General features: G+C 43.7%; 1 protein-coding gene across 1 annotated transcript in view; it reads right to left on the reverse strand.

Annotated features, from left to right (window-relative positions):
- Window positions 1-1346: 1346 nt before the first annotated feature.
- NMS (neuromedin S) overlaps window positions 1347-24957 on the reverse strand; it is a 55351-nt gene continuing 31740 nt past the window's right edge. The window contains exons 4-13 of the mRNA XM_045550638.1: window positions 12937-13489; window positions 10572-10627; window positions 9896-9946; window positions 6445-6468; window positions 6301-6354; window positions 4890-4964; window positions 3783-3818; window positions 3191-3232; window positions 2067-2101; window positions 1347-1560 (exon numbers count right to left, since the gene is read on the reverse strand). Coding sequence (XP_045406594.1) covers window positions 1347-1560; window positions 2067-2101; window positions 3191-3232; window positions 3783-3818; window positions 4890-4964; window positions 6301-6354; window positions 6445-6468; window positions 9896-9946; window positions 10572-10627; window positions 12937-13012 — 663 coding nt within the window. The 5' untranslated portion in view covers window positions 13013-13489. The remainder of the gene's footprint in view (window positions 1561-2066; window positions 2102-3190; window positions 3233-3782; window positions 3819-4889; window positions 4965-6300; window positions 6355-6444; window positions 6469-9895; window positions 9947-10571; window positions 10628-12936; window positions 13490-24957) is intronic.

The raw sequence follows: 24957 nt of genomic DNA on the forward strand, positions 1-24957 counted from the left end.
AAAGGATACAGATGAAGGGATCCTGAGGGCAAGGCGTGTGGGAAGCTCCACACCACTTCTGGGTGCACCAGGAACTCTACACGTTCAGCTATTTGGGAGTTCTTAAAGCCTTGTCCTTTGAGTTTTTCTGGAATCTTCATTACACAGCATCAGCCTTAAATAAGGAGATTCAGAAAATACGATTAAATATAGAGTTTATTTGGACTCAAAGTTTGAGGATGGCCACCTGTTAATGCTGACTCCAAATGAATGGAATCAGCATTCTGAAGTGGAAAGCTTTGAGGGTCGTTTATATTGTCAAGGTTTGAGGAAGCTTAACAGGATCTCAACATTTCCCATACAAGGTTAGTACATAGTTACGACAATCTGATTGTTTATAGGCTGTGTTCTTTTTTAGAAAGGATATTGAACATTCCATACTGAGGATGTTAATAGTCATAGGGTCTTTTGTACCATCTGGTCTGAGTTGGGGGCAAAACAATAAAGGAAGAAGTTAATAACAAAAAGCCAGTAATTAAGAGGGGGAAGGGTCTTATCTCTGGCACCATTCACTCTTAGTCATTTTACAGAATAAAAAATAAGGAAGAGAGTTAATCTATAATTGGAGAAGCAGAAATTGCAGCTACATGCTATGTGACTCAGACCACACAGTCACCTTTCTCTCAAGACTCAAATAATCTAAAGTTCCAACAGCTTTAAGTTTGAGCTATTTAATTTCACATTAGGTATGATTGATTAAATCATTGGCCACTGGTGATCATCTTAACCTTCAGCCTCTCCTCCCTCCCCTGAGGTTGGGGTGTGGGGCTGACAATCCTGCAAACCCTCTATCCTGCCCTGGTCTTTCTGGTGACCAGCCCCGTCCTGAAGCTACCTAGGGGCTGCCAGCCACCAGTCAACTCATTAGCATATAAAAGATGCTTGTCACTTTGAAGATATGCCAGGAAACAGGAGGAGGACCAAATATATATTTCACAATATCACACAGTGCTACTTTATTTTCATACAACTAAATATTCTAGTGAATACAGGGCAAAAGAAATATCTTTAAATATTGTTTGCAGAAAGATATTTGACATTTGTTCAAAATAATCAGTGAATGGCCCTTCAGGTCCAGCTTTCCTGTGCTATTGAATCCTGAAAAAGAAAAGAAATGTACAGCTCAGGTCAGATCATTCTCAGAATGAAGACAAGGCCCATGGGCATGCTATTATATAATGTATTTTACAATTATACCTCAACTTGACATGTCATAAATGCCCAGATCACTTTCCCCCAATCAGTACTTATAGGATCTGTTTTTGCTGTATCTAATTAGGCTATTAGATGGGTGTAAGTGCTGTGGCCTAAGGGAACATCTTCCCCTTGTGTTTGCTGGGTATTTTGACTCCCAGCAGTGGGACAGCCTTGTCAGGCACCTTGGACTTCTGGGGCCCTGACTGCTGCTGCCTGCTGGCAGCAACCGTGGGACAGTGGCCACATATCCCTGGGACCGCATCATCACGAGAGACAGAGGAGTCCCAGAGCTGCCCTTGTGCATGGCTTTCCTCTTCCACAGGCCTGAAGGCCAAGGAGTCTCCCCAGACTTAAACTCTGGGTCTCAGAGCATCATTGGAGTGGAGGGAACAGCTTTGCCTGGCTGTACTTAGAAATGTTCCCACTACAGGGAGCCTGGTAGCTTCTAGGGGCTCATTGGTGCACCACCCAAGCATGCCAGGGTTGTGTTTTCCTTATCAGAGGGGCAGGCGAGAAGTCACAGAGGGCCCAGCTGGGCTACGTGGAGCTTCCATCCCCATCACAGCTAGAGCTGGAGATGACAAACTCCCAAGGGCGTGGAAGTGAAGGCTGTAATGTTGCCTGGGACAGCCTGCTTCTACCAGACTGGGCCGGGGGTCTCTGTGGTGCATGAGCAGGGAAAGAGAGGGGGCAGAGTCCTTGGGGGTTCCAGGTGGTCCCCCTTTCTTTGAACAATGGCCCCCCTGGCTGCCTCTCACTCCCCCCAGTCAGACACATAACATTTGCTTGGAAAACAAAAGCCACAATGAAGCTGACCTTGGACTATCTACTGGGCCTTGTCTTCAATGTTTCTTCCATTCCTTGGCTGAAAAAAACAAAATGCAGTGACTTACAGATACTGAGGCACAACCGTCTGAGGCCTGTATCTTGGTCCAGTCTCTCTATGTACAGAGCCCTATGGCCTCATTCTTCTAACTGGGATTTCACTCCTCCTCCTCCTTGGGGACCCACCTGGTGAGCCCTCACCCCATGCTAGTGCTGGTCTGTAGGTCCTCTGGGGCAGGGCTCTGGGACTCTTGCTGCTCCCAGGACCCTGACACCATCTCACACCCATCCCCTCTACCCATTAGCTGATGTTTGCGTGGTGAGAGCCACAGACCATCCATCGGGACCAGTCAGCCTGGAGACACCATGGGGATCTACTGTTTCTCAAAGTGCTTTAAAAGGGGTACGTGGGGTGGAAGTGGGGGACGGATGGGAAGAGTCTCCGTGGTCAAATAAGTTTAGGAAACAAATGATTAAGTCAAGTGAAACAGATTGTTTCCCGCAGGACTTCTCAGAGCCTACGACAGGCCAGGTGCATGTGAACCTTTGTGAATGTTGGGTGCAGCATTTTCCAAACTTATCTGATTTTGCAGAGTACCTGTTAGTGCCAGTGATTTACAGAACACAGTTTGGAGGCACAGATCTAGTCTAATTTGCTCAGTTTTCTTTGCAAACACTGAGGATCTCAGGGGTTGAGCACAGCTAGTGAATGGCAGACCAAAAACTAAAAGAGAACTCTTCCAACTCTGTGACGTTTGCAAGAATCTCTGTGTGCTAGGAAGAAGGGGAGGATGGTGCCTAGACTCCTCCTGCCAGTGTGTTTTGGGGGCCATGTGTCCTGCATCCTAATGCTCTAAAACACAGAGTCAGACTCTGGTCTGCTTCCATGTCTGTCCCTGGGCAGGACTCCCTCCCTGCACTCGGGTGCGCTCAGCCTCTGTCATGTCAGATCCTTTGCTCGACAAGCTCGTACGAGGAGATCCTGAGTTTGAATCATGCCCAGTGAAAGGTGAGAGTCCCCACAATGGTCACCAGGGGTCCTGGCTGTGCCCATTCTGCAGTAACTCCATAATTGGGACGGTTACAGTGAATCAGGGTGAGAAAACAGAGATGAAGAAACATGTTATACCCTGAAAAGGAAAAATGGTCGTCCCAGGGTGGCAGTGTGATCCTGCAACACAAAAGCATAAACTATTATGCAACAACATTGCACTGAAGGTCTTTCAAAAATGTCTGTGGGGATGGCTTTCAAAAAGGGTGGTCTCTGAGCAGCAGCATCAACCACACCGGGGACTTGTCAGAAATGCAAACTCTCAGCCCCACCCCAGACCTACCAAACTTCTGAGATGGGGCCAGCAGGCTGGATTTTAACAGGTGACTCTGATGCACCATGGAGTTTGAGAACCACTGGAGTATGGGGTTTGTGCATGTGGGCCCCTGAGCCAGAGAAAGCAGATTCCCAGGAGCAGATCGCCCCAGGTGACTCATTTGTGAGACCAGAGATGAAATATTAACAGCCAGAGGCATTGCCCCATGGTTCTCCCTGCCCCAGGGAAACGCAAACTTAGATGCTCAGCCACAGAAGGTTCTCAAGGGCATGTGTGAGACCAGTTCTTCCCACAGTGGTCTGGAGGGTGGCAGGGTGGCCAGCTCCAAGCCCTCCCTGCCCTTCTTGCATGGAGCTGTCTTTGGGGGCTGCGTTCTCCATGGGGCTCACATACCTTCTTGGTAAAGTGCACTGCAGCAGCCCCTGACCCCTGCGAGGGAATGAGGCACAGGTTAATTCAACAGGAACCACACCCACAACCTTGCAGTTGGCCTGGGTGATCCTGCCCCTCCCTGCTTCCATTCTAAGGTAGATAGAAGTCTGGCACAAAAAAGCAGTTAAAGAGAATGGCGACAGTGTGGCCAATCACAAGTTCCTGATGGGGAAGGCAAGCTCGCTTTCTTGGCTGAGTTACCATTTGTGTCCAGCTACATTGAGTTGCTGCTTGCTCCTCCTAATAGCACCAACTTTGAAATTGATCCCTGGTTCAGGCAAATTTTCAAGGATAAGTCACTATAGCTTCTTCAGCTTGTTCTCTGCCTGCAAATCTGCCCTAAGAACGGAGGCAGACTGGACCAGAAGCTCGCAGTCAGCAGGCATCAGAAAAACTGCTGCCTGCGCTTAGGTCCAGCCAGCTTTCCGGAGACTGGGGGGCTTGGGATTTTCAGAGCTAAAACCAGGAAAGTCCTGGACAAACTTGGACTAGTTGGTCACCTGCCTGGGCTCAGGAGGTCCAAAAGAAATTTTGTTTTTCTTTTTTTTCTTGCTAGCATGCAATAAAATCTAGGTTTTATTTTGAACAGGTTCAGCTATTACTGAAACTGGTAATTTCTTAACTTAAAAATGGAAAAAAAAACTTTAAGAAGCTCTGAGAAATAGACAAAGGGCAGGCAGGGCATTGGGGAACAGAGGATATCGCCAGGGCAATTTTCATGTCAGGAGGAAGGGACAGGGAAGTGACAAAACAACACAAAACTCAGACAAAACTGAGGGATGAAAAGAGCAAATTAGGAGAGGAGTGGAACCATGCTGGGCCTCGGGCCCCTCCCCGGCCCTTCCAGCCACCTCATGAGGTTGCAGTGGAGGAAACTGGGGCTCAGAGAGGTGGAGGAACTTGTGTAAGTTTAAGTTCAAAGGACCAGCAGCTCTGCCCAGAGCTCCCTCCCAAGACTGAGATTCAAGGAGAGAGTGAAAGTGAACCCCAAGGCAACAACACGCTTTTACCACGGTTAAATGAACTTTGAGTGTCATAAAACTACGGTGGAAGAAAAAAGGCACATACGCGCTGCAGAAATCTTGTCATCCGTCTGTTGGCGAGCTTGGCAGCCAGGCGCATTAAAGGATGCACGGGAGGAAACTGCGAGAAAGAGGCACTGAGAGAGTTAAGACTGGAGGCTGGGACATCAACACCAGAGGAATATTTTGAGAGCCTGGGGCTGTGTGCATTCCTTTCGACTCACTTCCCTTACAAATGGGTTTAATTTTCAGAGTAAAATCCATTTCCGAGCCTAAGCTTGAAATTTTATGTTTTCAATAAAGAGCTGCTTGCTTTGATTGCAGGTTTCAATTCCAACACATCACTTACAAATATCCCCTTGGGGTAAATCAGACTTTTACCTGCATTAACCCCCAGCACTCTGTACTCCTAGAGTGGAATGTGTTGTCCTAGAAGCAGCTCCATGCAGATGCTTCTCGCTCCCCAGGTGTGACTTCCTAATCCCAGGGGCCAGGTAGAAGGGCAGCACCCTAACCCTCCCCTGCCCCACACATTTCTATTTTCTTATACTTGTCTGTGACTGCCCCCACACACCCAGGCACAGCCACCTGTCCTTAACTAGTCCTCATGAATCCTCCCTGGGTGCTTTGGTTCAGAGTAAAAGTCAATTTGTGTCACAGTTTGTCTTTCCCCTTCCATTGTTCTCTCTCCCTTCTGGGTGCCCTTTTTGGTCTTGATACGATCTCTTCTCTATCTGATCCCCCTTCCTAGACCTACAATACTGATAGACTCTTAGGGAGAAAAAAAGATTTTTATGAGTATTTACTTTTTTAAGGATCCTTTTGAAGACTTGGAAAGCCTTGAATATATAAATAAGTGACTTTCTAATGGTAAAATTTCAGTTGCTATGAAAAGTCACCTGAATTAAAAATTATATTCTATGACCTTCCCAATATTCCTTCAATCATATGCCACAGAAATTTACCTACACAAGCTGCTCCCGAGGGTAACTGAAATTTATAATAAGATAGTTAAAGGCGATGGTTGTTATTCCCATTGCACATACACATCACGACAGCCACAGAGGATGCACATCCATGGAGCACTATTGGGGGGATGGTACTTTACACATCACAAAAGACAAATTTAAAAAACAGAAGGAACCATGTAAGGAGAGCACAGTATTTGCCAGGCCCTTCTTGTACACCTGTCTAAGTGCATAATAAAAAGTTATTTCTTACTTATTTTTTTTCTTTTCTATAAATTATTCTCTAATTGTTCAGATCTGAGAGCCATCACAGAGAGGGAGAGAGACTATCCCTGCAGCCCTAGGGAAAAGCCCCTAGGAATCTGCTACCCAGTGGGTGTCTGGAGGCCCCGGCTTTGCTACTGGTCTGCACATGTTAATCAAGAAGGAATAAAAGACATGCAGAGGGGAGTCACTTTTACAGAAATGTGATTATGATAAAATACTAACCCCAGTTTTAACTGGATGTGTTGGCTCCTGAGTTCTGGAGTAGTGGAATAAAAACTAAATAAGGGGGAAAAAAAGCAATATTAGTACTAAGTGTCACTTGTGTGGAAGCTGCGTGCCCTTGTTGCTGGGCTGGAGGGTACTCACCCGTTTGTATCTGTCTTGGTTCACCTGGAAAGAGAATTGTGAGGGTAAGTTACATGGCATTTTACTGGGGCAGGCAACTGGTGAGGTTTTCAGTATGAGATACACCGTGGACCTTACTGTATTTACCCAAATATTATGAAATAAATTGGCAGTCTACAAAGAAATTCCTCCATTATACAAATTTAATAAGACTATAGTTGATGCAAGATCTTACAATAAAGTTATCAGCAACACATCATCATTCTGAAACTTAATCTCTTTCTATCTTTTTAATTTTGGGTGAAAAAATCTACTCTCTGATGCACAAAACAAATCGACTTCCAGATAACCATCTGACTAAGAGGTGAAAGAAAATATCCATTGCAGTCTAATTTGCTGCTGAGTATATACTAGCATTCTATTTTTAAGGAATGGTTCAAATTGACCGAGACTTTTTTTGTTTCCAAAAGCTTTCTATATGAATCTTTACTCTTCTTGCAGAAAGTCCAGTTTTTCATTTCTAAATCCTTGTTAGTGCCCCCCCAGCCCTTGTTTGCACAGATGATAGCTATATACGCACATATCCGACTCAAGGATATGTTGTGAAGAAGGTGTCTTACAAAACAATAGTGTATGTTTTCATGTACACATTTTATAAAATCGTTAGAGATGATACTGTGAACAATCTTTTAAATATGCTGATCTGGTTAGTATTGACCATTCACATCTCATTCACATGTAAACATTCTTGAATCAGCTCAAACCTCAATCTAGACAGAAATTAAAGTTGTTAACAATACTTCTAATTTTACTGCTCTGAACACAATTATACCTTTCTGCAGACTTTGTGGAGTGTTTCTTTAGTGGAAGCAGGCGACATCTATGCATTCTCTACCCCCACCACCACATACATATATGTGCACACATGCACTTGGGTGTACACACACAGATACACACAATAAATAACAGACATACTAATAGCAGAGGCTCTCTGGAAACTAACTCTCGATATCCTTATAATCACCACTTTTAACCAGCAGAAAGTATTTGCTATTTTTTACAGCTCCTGATCTTCTTGTCGGCATCTCTTCACAGTAGAAAGAGAGAGAGAGAGAGAGAGAGAGAGAGAGAGAGAGAGAGTGTGTGTGTGTGTGTGTGTGTGTGTCCATGGATACTTATTGGGCAAACAGTTGTTTTTTTGTACCATGTTCATCAACTTTATACTGTTACTTTTATTTTTCAGGCCAAAAAGTAATGAGGAATATGACAATGTTTTTCCTGATGCTAATCACCCTGCTCAACATTTCATATGCCATTTCCTTGCTTTATTTTTTTTAAAGAAAAAAATATATTTAAAATTTTACTATCTATCTTGTCTATTACTCATTTCCCCAACTAAAATATAAGTTCCATGAGAGCAGGTTTCTCTTTATTTTGGTCACTACTATATCCTCGGCAACTGGCCCTGGCGTGCTCACAATAAAAATCTTTTCTGAATGAATGAATAGCAGGGCTCTGTTCACAAGAACCTATTGCCCCGCTTCCCATCTAAACTTCTGCTAATCCCATGTGGTGACCAGAAGCACAAAGAGTTTTGCAGATATTATTTGCAGAATGTAACTGCTTTCTGAACTGCCTCGAGATAAAAGTCCCTAGAGTCACAGACCTGGTCTCTTCTGGGGACCAGAGAGGAGTGAACTTAGAGTCCAGGTCACTCGTCCAGACATTGGGCAGTGAAGGGAACCAAAGCCCCAGGAGAGGAAGTGACATGCTAAAAGTCACATTTCAGGAAGAGCCAGTCTCTCTATTAATAGCTTTGAAATATTAGCAGTTTTGTTCACTGAGCAACCCCTTGCTATTCTGCAACTGGAAATAATGGATGAGATCGGCTTTGGGAAAACAGAGAAGGTGGAGGGAAGTTCATTTTGAGTGGGCCCTTGCACATGGGGACCCCCACAACCCAATTTAGTACTGCAGGTAGCCCATGTGACAGCCACACTTCCACTGCTTCTGCTTATGCAGGGGACACCCTCACAACCATCATGTGAAGGGCGGGGAAACCCCTAGTGCCAGGCAGGGAGAAGGTAGCAAAGAGATGGAGAACCCTGAGTTCTCACCCTGAAGTTTTTCTCCAGGTACCAACGCTGTAAAGATTATTTCTGAAGATGGGAGATGACAATTGTCTTCAAATATATGCATAATGGTTAACTGAAAATAAGAAGAAATAGGCACAACATATTCATGAAGTTTAAGAGACAAAGTGACTTTTGAGCCTTAAAGAATGAGAATTAGTTCCATTAAGAGGCAATGATAGGCCGGGCGCAGTGGCTCACACCTGTAATTCTAGCACTCTGGGAGGCCAAGGCAGGATCGCTTGAGCTCAAGAGTTCGAGACCAACCTCAGCAAGAGTGAGACCCCATCTCTACTAACAAACAGAAGAATTAGCTAGGCATTGTGGCATGTGCCTGTAGTCCCAGTTACTTGGGAAGTTGAGGCAGGAGGATTGCTTGAGCCTAGGAGTTTGAGGTTGCAGTGAGCTATGATGATAATGCCACTGCACTCTACCTGGGATGACAGAAAGAGATTCTCTCTCAAAACAACAACAACAAAAAAGACACAATGGTAACAATTAGCTCCTAAATGCTGTCATTTACCATGTTCTGGATACTGTTGAAAGCGCTTCACAAATATTAAAGCAATCAATCCTCATGATAACATTATGGGGCTAGTGTGACTATTATCCCCATATTACAGATGAGAAAACTGAGGCACAGAGCAATTAAGAAACTGCCAAATATAAATAGAGCTGGATTTTGAACGTAGATAATTTAGTTTTAGAGTCTGAGCTGTTAACTGCAGCATGTGAAGGAGGCAAAGGCATTGCTGACTAAGAAAATGGCTGTGCAAAGACACAGAGGGCCCGGTGCCTTTGAGAAATAGTGGGAAGTTCAGTGTGGCTGGAGTATGGGTTCGGGAAGTGAGGGAGGAAGAGATGTGGCTCAAGATGTAAACATATAGGCTACGGTGAGGATCGTGGGCTATCCTGAGACTACCCCTTGTATTTTCAGTTAAATCAACATTTACTTTGTATCCATTCAAATATTTCTGTGTTGTTACTATAGTTACTGATGGGTCCTTTAAATGAGAAATATTATTTTGGATAACTGCTATATCATAATATGCCTATTTTTAATGTACAATATATAACAATATATATATTTAATTATATATTATGTATAATTACAATAATTGTAAGAATACACATGAACTACCAATATTTTATAATAATTTATATTTAAAAGATTCACATATTTCCTAAAACTACCTTCTCTCATACAGACACACATTTACACATGCACACAGCATTCTCCTGTAGGTAGCAAAAGAGTGTATTTATTGTAGATATCATTATGGTATGAACATATGCACTGTTATGACTACAAGAATTATATGTATATTAATTTTTTTTACCTTAGGTTGGCTAGAAAGAGTTGCCCACTGACTCAGACAATATGCCAGTCGCTAAAAAATAAATGAAGAAAATGGATCACAGTGAGGAGGACATAAAAAGAGGTAGATTAATAGGTACAAAAACACAGTTCAATAGAGAAACAGACTTAGTGTTTCCGAAATCAGTAGAGTGACTATAGTAAACAATAATCTAGTGTATATTTCAAAATAGCTAGTAGAGAATAATTCAAATATGCCCAGCATAAAAAAAGATAAATGTTTAAGGTGATGAATATTCCAAATTACCCTAGTTTGATTATTATACATATGAATGTATCAGAATATTACATGTACCCTGAAAATATGTACATCTATTATGTATCAACAAAACTTTTTTTAAATTAATGAAAGATAAGTATAAATTCCTTAGTAAATAGAATTCTATTACAACATATTTAAAGTTCTAAAACTGCCCCATTTATGAACCTTGCATTTTCTTCTCACAGAGTGGCAGTGACTTTCAACACAATTCTCAGGATGTATTATATGAGGATATGAAAACGGCAACAGTGACTTTCTGCTGCAACTGAAAATTTGATCTTAAAATAGTACAAATAGTTTTAAGTGAGCATTATCCACATGATGCTTCTGAGGCCCAAACTAAATAAAAATCTCACATTACTGAATAATAGGATACCTCAAGCTGCACAATATCCAAGCCATCTGGAAGATCAGGCAAAGGTTGTGGAAGTCCTGATGTGAGAAATCATAAAAATATCAATTAGGGAAAGAGGATATAGCATTTACTTTCAAATCTTTACCATGAAAAAAGTACAGCAGTTCTATTACAACAATAAACCACCAAAGAACCAGACAAATGAGGTCAATAGGAAGGTAAGATAGGATACGATGCTGTTAAAAGGATTTATAAAGAAAACACACTTCTACTTACCACTAGCAAATCTGAGATTTGTACAAAATTAATGTAAAACAGCATTTTTTTTTGTTTGTTTACCAGGAGTTTTCGGTAAAGATGTTAGCAACTCAGGAAAGAGGGGTAAAAATACCAAGGTAACAACTTAATTTGTATTTTGATGGAATTTATGAGGATGGAATAGCAGGAGATGGTGTGAACAAAGTATTTGCATCATAATCACCCTTGGAGCTTTTTAAAAATTACTGACCACTATACCAAGAGTACACTCTTGCAACTTTTAAGATAAACAAATACTTGTCTCTCTGCACAGGGGTGGGGCTCTGGAAAGTTTGCTACCAGCATGCCCTGGACCACGTCAACAACCTTTGTCTGACTTTAATCAACACCTCTTCTCATTTGCATGTGACACATTAGGAGGAATAGCTATACTATAGTTGAAAGAATTGATTGGATAGGTCAAGACTAACAAGATGAAATTTAATGGATAAATATAAAACCATGAACTTGGATTTTTTAAAATGTGGGAAAAGAAATATAGGGTTCAAGAATAGTTTATATTAAAAAAAAAAAAGACAGTGGTATTCACTCCCTGCATTCTCTCTGTAAGCCAAGAGAAAGTTAAAACAACCTTAGGCTAGATTCTTCAAATAATTGTGCCCAAACCTTGAAAGGTAATAGTCGGACTTGAAATGATAGGATATGAGGGGGAGTTCAAGTAACTGAGCATAGTTTTCTCTAGAAAGAAGAAAATTAGGAAGTGTATGTTAACTGCCTTCCACTATTTTGAGAACTGTCATAAGTAGGAGATATTAGTCTTATTCTGTGTTGGCCCCAAAATCTGAACTAGGGCTAATGGTTAGAAGTGACATATGATCATATTTTAGCTTAGTATAAAGAAGTTTTTGACGATTGGAATCATTTAATAATGCAAAGTAGTGCAAACCGATCCTATAAGGATTTATTGGCAGGTTCTGTGTTAATACAAAGGCAAAGACCTCAGCAGCCCTATCCTCAGAAAACATAAAATCAAATAGGAAAAACAGGGAGGTGGATATAAATATAGAGAAAGATAAATAAAAAGTAATAACAGATATCCAAAAGTGGAAAAAACAGGATTCTATTAGAGCCCAGTAGAGGCAGCAGCTGGCTGTCTTAGGCTGGTAGTGAGCTGGAGGTCATTGAAAGTGGTCAAATCTGGAAGACTTTCTGCAGGGAAACCATACAGGGACTTCCTACACTCCGAGAGAGGTTAAACCCAGATGACCTCCACAGTTCCTTGCAATGCCCAGGTTTTACGATTACACTGTAAACACTATAAGACATGACAAAACATACTGTTTGAAATATGCTTTCTCTTTCAATATATTTTGAAAGATTTTCTGCTTCCCTAAATCAAAATTCTAATGGAAAAACCTAAAATTTTGAAATAGTCCGTGTTTTCAACTGTGGCTCTTTTGCCACCGCCCACTTCCCTGCATCCTATGGAGACGATAGTGACTGATTCCGAGCACAGACCCTCACCCCACCGCTGGTTCCTTCCAACCGCACTGGTTCTCAGAAGTTGGTGACGCGCCGCCCGCACCCGGTCAGCACCTCGGACAGCGCCACGGCCCGGGAGGCCCGGCTCCGCTGCACTCTGGGATCCTGGCCCTGGAGCCCCTGGGAAGGGATTTGCAAAGATTCCTTTCCCCTGTGAGCGCTCCTCCCCCGCCCCTCTCCAGCTGCCCATCAATTCTCAGTCTTTGGGGCTGCAAACTCAGTGTGACTGCTTCTGCTCTCGCTCTCCAGAATCCAGGGAGCACAAACGGCTGAGAAGTGGGACCTTCCCCCAGCCTCGCCCCTCCCGGCGTCGCAGGCACGTATTCAGGACACCCCTGGGGTAGGAGCAGTCTACCCAACGCCGGTCCCACGGGGAAAAGTCTCCTTCGGTAAAAGGCTGCAGCATCTCGCTCTGTGCATCCTCTCTTAAAGGGTAGAAGCAAATTCGAGGCAAGAGAACAAGAGGGTGGAAATGAGGGGAAGGTGGGAAATCTTGGCTCCCTCCAGAACGGCCCTGGAAGGATCCAGGTTGGTCCCAGTTTTCCTCAGATTTCAGGCCAGGTGGGGTCTGAGAGGGTCCCCTTACCTGAGGAGGGAATCTGTAGCATGCAGAAGCAGTAGATGACCAAGATGGAAGGGAACCGGGGAAGAAGATGTTTCATTTTTGGAATCTGGTTTCTCTTCGCTGGCCGCAGACCTGTGCTGCTGTGAGGGGAGCTGAGGATGTCCTCAAGTTCCACAGGCAGAGGCAACCCTCTGCCCCGCGTCTGAACAGCCGGGTGGAGAAGGTGCCTTTATTTGCAGCGCCCTGGCTGACCACCAATCAGCTTCACACAGGAGGACCCCAGCTTTCTCATAAATGTCATGCTGGGCCCTTATTTGTAGAATAATATCCTCTGGTGTAGGCATTGTAGACAGTCATCTTTTTCAACTCAGCAATAGAAATAAAAAGTGGAGAGTCATAATTGTTATTCTGTAGTGGTTTGAGAAATATTTCTGACTCAAGAAAGGCTTTTTCTCCTTTTTTAATAAAAAAACTGGACATACACTTAAAAACTCTTGCATGATGAAGTCTTGTTTCCCAAGAAGCTGTTTCTTTCCCACCATTAGCAAAGGTTGTTTTGTAGTCTTTGGTGCCTCTGAGAAAAACAGAATTTGGAGTTCAGGATAGAACATTACAAGAAACCAAAAGTTCAACTAGGGCTCTGTTTTTGTTTTTGTTTTTTAATCATGGTTGGAAATTAGCCTCTTCATAATTTTTCCAGATTCATTTCCATAAGCAAGTTAAATATTCTAAATTAAGTCAGCATTCAAGAAAACATGATGATGTTGTTATTTAATAATAATAAAAATTTTAAAAAATGACTCCATATACTGAGATTTTACATGTTGAGATCTGTTTGAGGCATTTCACATAAGTTATTTCATGTAATTCTCACAGAAACTACATAAGAAATGTGTTATCCTAATTTTATCAGTGGGGAAACTGAGACTAAGAGAGATTAAGGAATTTGCCCAAGGTCACCTAGCTATCAAGGGTGAGAGGAGAAATTTGGACCCAAAGGTATGTGAGCCCAGTCATATCCGTAGGAATATAGGATTTTAGAGGATATTAATTTTTTTTATAAAAAAGCTTCCTTGAGATTAGATATGAGACAGAAGATGAGGAAAGAATGAAGTCTTCTATTTCTTGCAAAAAGGGTAACATATACAGTATATATAAAATGAATTTTTTTAATTTTTTTCATTATGGTATCTTTAAGTTTTGCTCTTTTAGACATTAGGGGGTAATGAACAACTGTCAGATGCTTACAGTGTGCCTCAAATATGTTAATACTTTACCTAAGTCATATAATTTTTTTTAATGACTGAACTTTTCTTTTTCTTTTTTATAGACATGGTCTCACTCTGTCACCCAGGCTGGAGTGCAGCGGCATGATCATAGCTCACTGAAGCCTTGAACTCCTGGGCTCAAGCAATCCTCCCACCTCAGCCTTCCAAAGTGCTGGGATTACATACATAAGCCACAGTGCCCAGCCTGACTGAGCTTTTCAAGAATAATTTTGGTTGGGAATTGCTCAGAAAGAAACTATTTATTTGTGACTTAAAATGTGGCATTTTGCCAAAAAATTTCTGGTTCATAACAGAGTGGGATATAAACTACTTTATAACCGTAATATCTTGCCTACTTTCTTGAGCCAGCAAGAAAAAGATTTCTATTTATTACAGTATTTACCATTTTGGTTCAAGGAGAATAACCCAAGGTCATTAAATAGCAGGCAGAGATTACACTGTTTGTATTAAAATACAGCCACTGTCTAACAGCAAGTCTTTACTGAATGAAAGGGGAAAAATGAATGAATGCTTTTTGAACATAAACCATTTATCTACATGAAATTAAACACAATTACTTACAGACATTTTAGACACACAACACACACATAATAGAAAAGGTTTGTGGCAGTTTTATTGTCAATCAATAAGTATGTTTTGAATATCTGCTCTGTGTCCACAAGTAAACTGCTGCTATATACGGAAACATACATTTTTCAAGTAAACCTCTGTGATAACTCTGATTTGTATCAAATTTATGTTTCCTTTGCATATTTTCCCCACATTATTTCTCAGATATTCAGGACAAAAAAGTATTATTATTACTAATTTTTAGAGATGAGGTCTTGCTATGTTGCCCAGGCTGGTCTCAAACTCCTGGGCTCAAGTGATCTTCCTGCCTCAGCCTCCCAAGTATCTGAAACTGCATATGCCTGCCACCACACCCAGCTAAAAATATTATTTTTAATGCTAATTCAGAAAAAAGAAAAAAAATCTGTGCTGTTACTATTCAACAACCTTGTTATGGACTGAATTGTGTTTCCCCTACAATTCATATGTTGAAACCCTATACCCCCATGTAACTGCATTTGAGATATGGCTTTTAAGGATATGGTTTAATTAAGGTTAAATGAAGTCATAGGGTTGGGCCCTAATTCTACAGAACTGGTGTCCTTATAAGAAGAGAAAGACAACAGGGATCTTTCTCCTGCTAAATGCCTGTAGAGACAAGGCGATGTGAGGACCCAGGGAGAAGGAGAACATCTGTCTCCAAGCCAAGGAGGTGGTTTCATCAGAAATCAAACTTGTTGGCACCTTGATCTCAGGCTTGCAGTCTCCAGAGCTGTGAGAAAATAAATATCTGTTGTTTAGGCAACCCAGTCTGTGGGTTTTGCTATGGAGTCTAAGCAGAATAATATAAACATCCGAGAATTTTTAGCCAATTCAATACCAAAAAAGAAATGAAAAGTTGGAAATGCTCATTGTTTTCACATTTTATGATTATCTACCTGCAAATTCAGTAGAATCAACTGGCAAATGTGTCGCGCCGCACTCGCCTGCAAGGACGACGCAACAAACTGGAGTTCTTCCAACAGCAGTTTAATGAGGCATCTAGTCTAGTTACATGGCGAGAGACCCCGAACAGGAAGGACAGTGGGCTTATATACCATTGCAGGTAGTCGTGGCGGGAAGTGATTGGTAGAGGGCCCTGACAAGGCTCCCAGCAATGATTCTATTGGCTATGTGCTCACCCGTAATCAGAGACCGCTCCCAACAGCTCCCCCTTTTGTTTTGCAACACAAGCTTTGGGGACTCCAACCTCAAGGTCCGGATCCAGGGGGTGGAGTCCCTGAAGCAGGTGCAAAGGCCACCGTCTCCCGTGCAATGAGCAGAGACTCTGGGAGGTGCAACGGCTGGTAAGGGGGTGACACGCCACAATCTGGTGCAATGGGGAAACCCCTCAGAGTGCATGGGCCATGTCACGCTGTGCGAGAGGGGAGGCGGTCTTGACCTTCGGAGCGTAACATTTGTAGCCAGATGCCAGGAGATTGACCACACTCGAGGGCGGCTAGGGCTTGGGTAACCACCACTCGGTCCCTGCGGCGCTGTGCACGAACGCGCAGGAACCCCCAGATCACGAAACCTGCTCCCAGGATCCCCATGAACCCTAGGGACCCCAGGCCAGCCCAGTCCCGAAGTCCTCGGACTATTGACTGAAATGTAGGAAAGAGACCATTGGTCACTGTCAAGTCCAGGCGTGTGGAGTTAATGTGGGTGATCTCCAATTGCAACTGCCGGGTCAAGGCGGTAAATTGACTAGACCAGTGTCCTGTCAACATAGCAGGTAATTGACGAGACTTGTTGGCCGCGGCGGAAGCATTATCAAACGGTACCGCGGTAATGCATAGTCCTGTGAAACGCCATTCGCAGCCCAGCTGTGCCAGCTGCCATAAGGCATCTATTTGCTCCTGGACCAAGTCCACACGTTGGTTCAGTATCATGATACCACCCTTCAGATGCGCGTTGATGGCGGATTGTGTGTCCAGAGCTGTAGCCACAGATGCCGATAGGTTGTTCAGCGTCTGTGCTGTCTGAACAGAGCCTACCGCTGCAGCCGTAGCGGCTGCCAGTGCGGCAGTCACTGCCAATGTGGAAATTACAGCTGCAGTAACGCCAAAATCTCTTCGCTGTCGGAAAAGGGTCAAGAAGCTAGGAGCCTCCACCGGCCAAGGAATATGCCGAGGCATACGGGCAACAATTGCCATGGACTGGCTGGAGGCATTCCAGCAACGGGCATAGGAGCAGTTTGCCGTGGAGCAATTGAGAACACCAGGACCAGAGGAAGTAGCAGTGATCCAGATAAAAGGGGGCCAGAGGCAAACAGGTGTGGAGGGGAAAGACAGATTACGCTGCTGAATAGCGTGGACCGACGTCTCAAATGTTGAGGAGGAGTTCCATGTAAGATTGGCAAGGCCCAGCGCCGGTCCGTCGTCACCGATGCGGCCAGCAGCAGAAAGGTCAGGAGCAGCAGCATCCCCGGCAGCGGACGCCCCATCATCTGCATCCTCCACATCCGCCAACCGCTGCACTCACCGCGTTAAGCGTGCCGGGACCCACACTGGATCAGGAGTGTCCTGCGGGAAAACACAGACAGCTCCCCTGGACCGGCTCACAACCGGATCCGGGCCTTTCCATTTGTTAAGCAGGACATCCTTCCACAAAACCTGCTCTGATAAAGGGGAACCGGGGTTGGCGTGGCGGTCTGCAGCAGAGCGCCCCTGATCATCCAGCAAAAGAAAATTTAAAGTGAACAAGGTGAGAGAGAGCACAGGCTTAGGGGTACGTAAGCCCAAAGGGCTCGTCCCCGTCTCCCCCTTTTGTTTTTTGAGATAGGCCTTTAAGGTGCCATGGGCACGCTCTATGATACCCTGGGCCTGGGGGTTATAGGGAAGGCCCGTGCGGTGCTCCACGCCTAGGCGTGTGCAGAATTGACGAAAAGCTTGTGAGGTATAGGCAGGGCCATTGTCAGTTTTGATAACCTGAGGTTTACCCCAGGCAGCCCAAGCCTCTAAGCAGTGGGTGATGACATGACTTACCTTTTCACCTGTCAAGGGAGTGGCATGAATTATGCCAGAGCAGGTATCAACAGAAACATGGACATAAGAAAGAGTGCCAAAGGAGGAGTAATGAGTGACGTCCATTTGCCACAAGTGGAGTGGCCGAAGACCACGAGGATTGACACCTACATGAGGTGCTGGACGAAAAGGTGCACAGGCCGCGCACTGCAGCACAATATCGCGTGCGGCTGCCCGCGAGAGGCCAAATTTGAGACGTAACGTCAGTGAAGGAGTATGGTATAGAGAATGAAACTGGCGAGCTGCCTCCAACGGAGAGCCAACCCAATAAGCGTGAGTGGCATGATCCGTCAGGGCATTGCCGCGCGCCATGGGGCCTGGCAAAAGGGAATGGGCCCGAATGTGCGTTATAAAAAATGGGGACCGGCGCGAATGGATGGCAGCACGGATAGCACAGAATAAGGAGAATACCGTGCTGCGAGAGTTAAGAGAATGGGCTGTTTCCAAGTGACGGACAGCCTGAACAACATAAGCAGAATCAGAGATTATATTAAGGGGCTCTGGCATGGTTCGGAGAACCAATTCAACGATAGCACATTCAACGTGCTGGGGAGAAGAGTAAGCGAAGTGGGCCGTAAACACCTGATCATTGATTACATAACTACCGGTGCCTGTGGATGACCCGTCAGTATAAACAATGGTAGCCCCAATTAGAGGCTCAGGGGAAGTCAGATGAGGAAAGATAAGCTGATTGCGAAGTGCAAACTGAAGAAGGGGATGTTTAGGGTAATGGTTATCTATGTCTCCTGGGAAGATACAACAGAGTACTGCCCAAGAATTTAAGGAAGAGCAAAGGACTTGAGTCTGGGACTTGGTGTATGGGCAATGAATAACTGTAGGGTAAATACCGAAGTGGGAAAGGGACAACAAAAGCCCAGATAAGGCCAAATCCGCAACCTGCGGATAATGTTCTATAGCACGCCGCGGAGAAGCATGTGAATGAATCCACAGCAAAGGCCCGTCCTGCCAGAGTACTGCCGTGGGCGCCACGGGAGAGGGCAAGAGGCACAAGGAAAAGGGGCGGTCCGGTTGGATGCGGACCAACTGAGCTTGCTGAAGAGCTTCCTCAACCTTAGCGAGAGCCTGCCGAGCCTCAAAGGTGAACGAACGGGGGGACAGTATATCAGGGTCACCCTCCAATATTTGAAACAGAGGGCGCAGCTCAGAGGTTGGGAGATGTAAGAAGGGGCGAATCCAATTGATGTCGCCAAGTAATTTTTGAAAATCATTTAGAGTGTGCAGAGAATCTTTTCGAATTTCAATCTTTTGGGGTCGAATAGAAGAGGGACCGATACGAGCCCCCAAGAAGGTGTCTACATCGCCTTCCTGGACCTTTTCTGGGGCAAAAGTTAGGCCAAAAGAAGATAAGCTGTCACACAAGGCGGCATAGGCTTTGTGCATCACTGAGGTGTCAGAGTGGCAAAGCAAAAGATCATCCATATAATGGAGAATCTGGACACAGGGAAAGGCCTGCCTCACAGGGAAAACTGCTGCCGCCACATACAGCTGACACATGGTAGGACTGTTAGCCATCCCCTGAGGCAGGACCCTCCACTGGTATCGCTGATCAGGCTCCTGATGATTAAAGGATGGAAGCGTAAAAGCGAAACGCTCCCGATCATTGGGGTGTAGCGGAATGGAAAAGAAACAGTCCTTAATATCAACAATAAGAAGTTGCCAATGCTTAGGCAAAGCGGACAGAAGCGGGAGGCCGCGCTGCACTGACCCCATCAGCTGCATCTGGCGATTGATTGCGTGGAGATCGTGTAAGAGCCGCCACTTGCCAGATTTCTTTTTGATAACAAAGATTGGTGTATTCCAGGGAGAGCGAGATGGCTCCAAATGGCCCATGCGGAGCTGCTCAGAGACTAACTCTCGAGCGGCAGTAAGTTTGACTGAAGGCAGGGGCCACTGAGGCACCCAGACCGGCTCCGCTGTTAGCCACGGTATGGGTATAGCTTGCTCCTCAGTGACCCCTAAGAAAAACCCAGCCCTTGTCGTGGAGGTCGTGGCTCAGGTATAATGGGCTCCGCTCGGCCCTGTAGCCGGGGGCCCTGCTGCGCGTTCTGCCGAGCTTGATTAATCGTGAAAGTGATGTTGATTAGCGTCCTCAAAGACGGGGAAAGCAAACTCCCTCTGTATCTTCTTTCTAGCTCGGGGAGGCACAAACGAGATTCCGCCCTCCATATTTAGAGGGGCGGGTCCCGCAACGGGAAAAGGAGGGGCAGTAGCGTACGGGGGCGGGCGATTACGCTCCGCCTCATATCTAGCCGCCGCCTCCTCCAGCTCCGCCTTCTCCTGCGGAGACAGCCCCTCCTCCGCCTCGCGAGAACGCGAACGGGAAGAAGAGCGAGACGATGAGGAAGAAGAGGAAGAAGAGGAAGCCGACATGTGGAGGGAGGCCATTTTGAGAGCCACCTCCTCCATGTCCCTTTCAGGCGGCGGGCGTCCCCGCCATTCCTGTTTACCCGCGGACTTACGTTTCTTTTTCGGCCTTTCCCTCGGCCGCCCCGGCCGAGCCGGACCCACTTTGCCTCTCTCAGACATACTATCTTGATAATCACTGAGTACTTGCTGACCTTCCCGGACCGGACCGCTGCAACGGTCGTCCTCTAAACAGGAGCGCACCAGTGCCCACACAGGGAGAACACACTCCCAAAGGGGACCAGACTCTCGGGCACGGCGAAGGTCCTGCTCTAGCTTATCCCAACTCGGAATCGTTAAAGACCCCGAGTGGAGAAACCATGGGGCCACCCGGTCCACGTCCTGCACAAAACGGCGCAGGACACGGTCAGGGATAACTAGGAGAGTTCCCCATGGGGTAGGTCACAAGCACTCGGTGCCGGCGTCAGAAGAGGGCAGGGGTCCAAAATAAAACCGCCCCAGCTGCTGTGGTTCTGAACTCACCTCCAAAGAGGTCGTCTCCGCCGGTGCGAGAAGTTCCCGGGTTTTGGCACCACTTGTCGCGCCGCACTCGCCTGCAAGGACGACGCAACAAACTGGAGTTCTTCCAACAGCAGTTTAATGAGGCATCTAGTCTAGTTACATGGCGAGAGACCCCGAACAGGAAGGACCGTGGGCTTATATACCATTGCAGGTAGTCGTGGCGGGAAGTGATTGGTAGAGGGCCCTGACAAGGCTCCCAGCAATGATTCTATTGGCTATGTGCTCACCCGTAATCAGAGACCGCTCCCAACACAAATGATTAGAAATAATAAAAGTCTACCAAAATGGCCAGATTTAAAGAAAACTATTATCAGGAGTAATTTTCTTAGACATGAAAAAAAATAAATGTGTCAGAAAATGTAAATAGCTTTAAGAACTGTGACATATTGAGAAATAAATATGCAATACATTAAAAAGAAAACTACAAAACTTTACTGAAGGACATAAAGGAATATGTGAATAAATGAAAAGGCATATCATTATCTTCAACAAGAAGATTCAATGTTGTTAAAAGTTCAATTGATGACAAATTAACCTATCAAGTTAGTGTAACACTAATTAAAATTCAAAATTACTTTTCATGGAATTTTAAAACTGATTCTGAAATTAATTTGGGAAAGAAAATATTCAAGAATATTCAACAATTTTTTTAAAAAAACCCTGACACTTTACCAATGTCAAAATGTACTATAAAGTAGTAGTAATTATTGTATTGTGGTATTAATTTAATTATTGATCCAGTAACACGAAAATAGATCAATAGAATGGAACATAGAGTCTTGAAGGCAATTAGTTTAACATAGAATAAAGGCAGCATTTCAAATCAGTGAAAAATGGTAAACTACTCAATAAATGCTGCTCAGGACAATTGGCTAGCCATTTGGCAAAAAAATTTCCTTATTTCACAGTATGCAATAGTCCCCCCTCATCCTCATGGGATATATTTCAAGACCCCCAGTGGATACCTGACACCGAAGATAGTACCAAACCCTGTATATACTATGCATGAATTCCTGTTCCTTCTTTGCAATTTCACAGATAGAAGATTTGTTCTTACCACAGATCTTAGCATCCTCCACATAATACAATTTTTTTTCTTTCCTTATTAAGCCTAGAACTTTCAAATTTTCACCTGAAGGGAGCATCTAACGGCTTCTCTTCGGCATATCCTAATTACCAGCATCACTACTCGTGTGCTTTGGGACCATTATTAAGTCAAAGAAGGGTGACTTGAACACAAGCACTCTGATGCCTAGACAATTGGTCTGATCACCCCCGGGGCATAGACAGCGTGGAGACGCTGGACAAAGGGAGGGTTCACATCCTGTGAGGGGCAGGACCCAGAGAGATGTCATCATGCTGCTCAGAAGGGCATGCACTTGAAACACTTGTGAATTGTTTATTTCTGGAATTTTGCATTTAATATTTTCAGACCTCAGCTGACCAAGGGTAACTGAAACTGTGGAAAGCAAAAGCAAGGATAAAAAGGAAACTACTGTAAATTAAAATAAATTCCAGAGGATTAATGAACTAAACCAAATTTTCTCTCACTCTTACACACACACATACACACACTGAGTATTGTGAATAGTTTTAAATTGTTTTATATATTATGCTTTCTTAAATGCTTACATTTGTGTTTTATTATTTCAATAGGTTTAGGGGGTACAAAGGTTTTTTTGTTACATGGATGAATTGTATAATGGTGAAGGCAGGACTTTTACAGCACCGATCACCAGAATAGCGTCCATTGTACCCAAAAGGTCATTTTTGATCCCTCACCCCCTCCCACCCTCCTCTTTTCTTAGTTTCCAATGTCCATTATACCACTTTATGACCATATATATTCATCATCTAGCTCCCACTTAAAAGTGAGAACATGTGATTTTTTCATTCACTTAGGATAATGGTCTCCAATTATCTCAAAACCCTTTCTGGCTGGAGAGAGACTAAGAAATTCTTAGAGAAAGGAAGGACCCAGACAGAAGTGTGCCTTTGACAGGCAAACTAACCAATGCAGAGTCATAAATGCTCCATCTGGTCCCTGAACCCCAGGAGGCAATATTCCTCTGGCTTAATCAACCCAGGACCAAGTGCCAGGCAACTAAGAACCATCCTCATAGCCCAAAGCCCACCAAAATTATTCAAACTAGCTAATCCTAAATCATTCACTCTGCTGTGCCTGGCCTTCTCTTAGGAAGCCCCCATAGAGGCAGTGTCCTAAACCTTCCCTTTGCTCCTGTGTCCTACCTCCTGAGCACCCGACCACCCTGGTGTCGTTCCTGTGTGGTCCTGCATGGCGTGGCATGCCTGACTCTAGCACCTGCGAGTATAATAAACTTCATTTTCCCTGTGCCTCTCCTGTCTCCTCTTGTGGTCACACCAACTAACCATCACATAAAAGAATATAAAACACACACATACAGACACACAGATACTTATATAAAATCCTGTGTTAGAAAAAAATAGAGTTAAACCTTTGATTGGAAAATTGCTTTCAAGCAAAACTCAAAATAGGAAAGCCATGAAGGAAAAGAGTGATACATTTTAAAATATTTTTCAAATTTCTATCTGAAAAAAGACACCATAATCACTATCAGCAGAGAAAAGACACAGTAGGATAAGCATTTGCAAAAGCTATGGGGATACTTACAATAGAAAGAAAGAAAGAAAGAGAGAGAGAGAGAGAGAGAGAGAGAGATTGATTCAGAGAGAGAAGAGCAGGAAGGAACAACAGAAAAAAGAAAGGAAGAAAGAAACAACCTAAATGGCCATCAAGAGGTGAATGGGGAAAAACTGATACATACATACAATGGAAAACAATATTAAATAAACTATGGGATCCATAATATGGAAACTTATGTAATTGTTTAAAAGACTAAAATAGATCTATGTGTATTGACAAGGCAAATTCTCTATAACATAGGAGTAAAGAAAAAGAAAGTTATAAAACTACATACCATATGCTGTAGTATCAGCTAGCTTCTGCTCATAACAAAACACTCCAAAACCTAGTTGTTTAAACAACCATTTATTTGGCTTAGAATTCTGTAGATCAGCGATCTTGGTGGGGCTCAGTAGGGCAGTTCTTATGGTTTGGGCTGGGCTCAGCTAATCTTAGGTGGACTCATTTACACATTTGCATTCACCTGGTGAATTGATGGGGTTCCTAAGACCTTTCTTGATGGAGTTGCTCATTCTCTAGGTGGTTACCCCATGCTTGATCTCATGCTCCTTTCAGAGTTCTAAGACAGTGAGGGTAGAAGCTAGCAGGCCTCTGAGTCCTACGTTTGTAACAGGCACATCACTTCTGCGTTATATTGGTCAAAGCCAGTCACAAGGCTAATTCCACCTCTCAGTGAGATGAGCCAAAAAGCGTTATGGCCAATTTTGCAATCTGCCAAGCTCCACTTACATCAAAGCTTATTCAAAACAGAATATGCGGTTACATATGCACATATATAGGTAAATGCAAAGGAAAGGGTGGGATGTTATATACACCTCCTGCAAAATAGCAGAGGTTCTCATGCAGTGGGATTGTGAGTGGTATTAAAACATTTTGCAGTATCTGTACTTTAAAATTTTTGCAGTGACAATTTATGAATCACTTGTATAAGTAAAATTAAATTTAAAAAATGTAATAAACCTGAAACACTCTTATGAGCATATGAGTTAATATTCAAAGATTTGAAGTTACATATATAAAAGATCAACTCCTTTCTTACTTCATTACATTCATTTTTTCCAAAGTGTTTCATTTGTTAAGCATTATTGAAAAGGTTGCAACCAGTGGATTTGTCAGTGTCAAGCCAATTTAATAAGATATAACTTTTTTGAATAAATGAACTCACCATGTGGAGTTCCGAGACCATTTGAAACAAGCAAATGCCAGAGAACCACACTAAAAATGTCTCATCCTTCCCACATTAAATTAGCTTCCACTTTATAAATGGTTATTATGATAAAACTCAGCAGGCATTTAAGGAACTAAACTTTCATTTGTATGATATAAAAATGGAATTTCTAAATCAATTATAAGTTTCTGTACTCAAAGCATAACTTTCTGAATTCCTCAGTGGTACCCAGCGTCCTTCAAGAACTCTTCTAGTCTAAAGTAAATTAAGATGTAGGTATGGAAATCAATGTCTGAGGACACTGAAAGGGAGGGAAAAATAATTTTTCTTCTACCTTTT

This window comes from Lemur catta, chromosome 4 (genome assembly GCF_020740605.2).
Source record: "Lemur catta isolate mLemCat1 chromosome 4, mLemCat1.pri, whole genome shotgun sequence".
NCBI classification, from domain to species: domain Eukaryota; kingdom Metazoa; phylum Chordata; class Mammalia; order Primates; family Lemuridae; genus Lemur; species Lemur catta.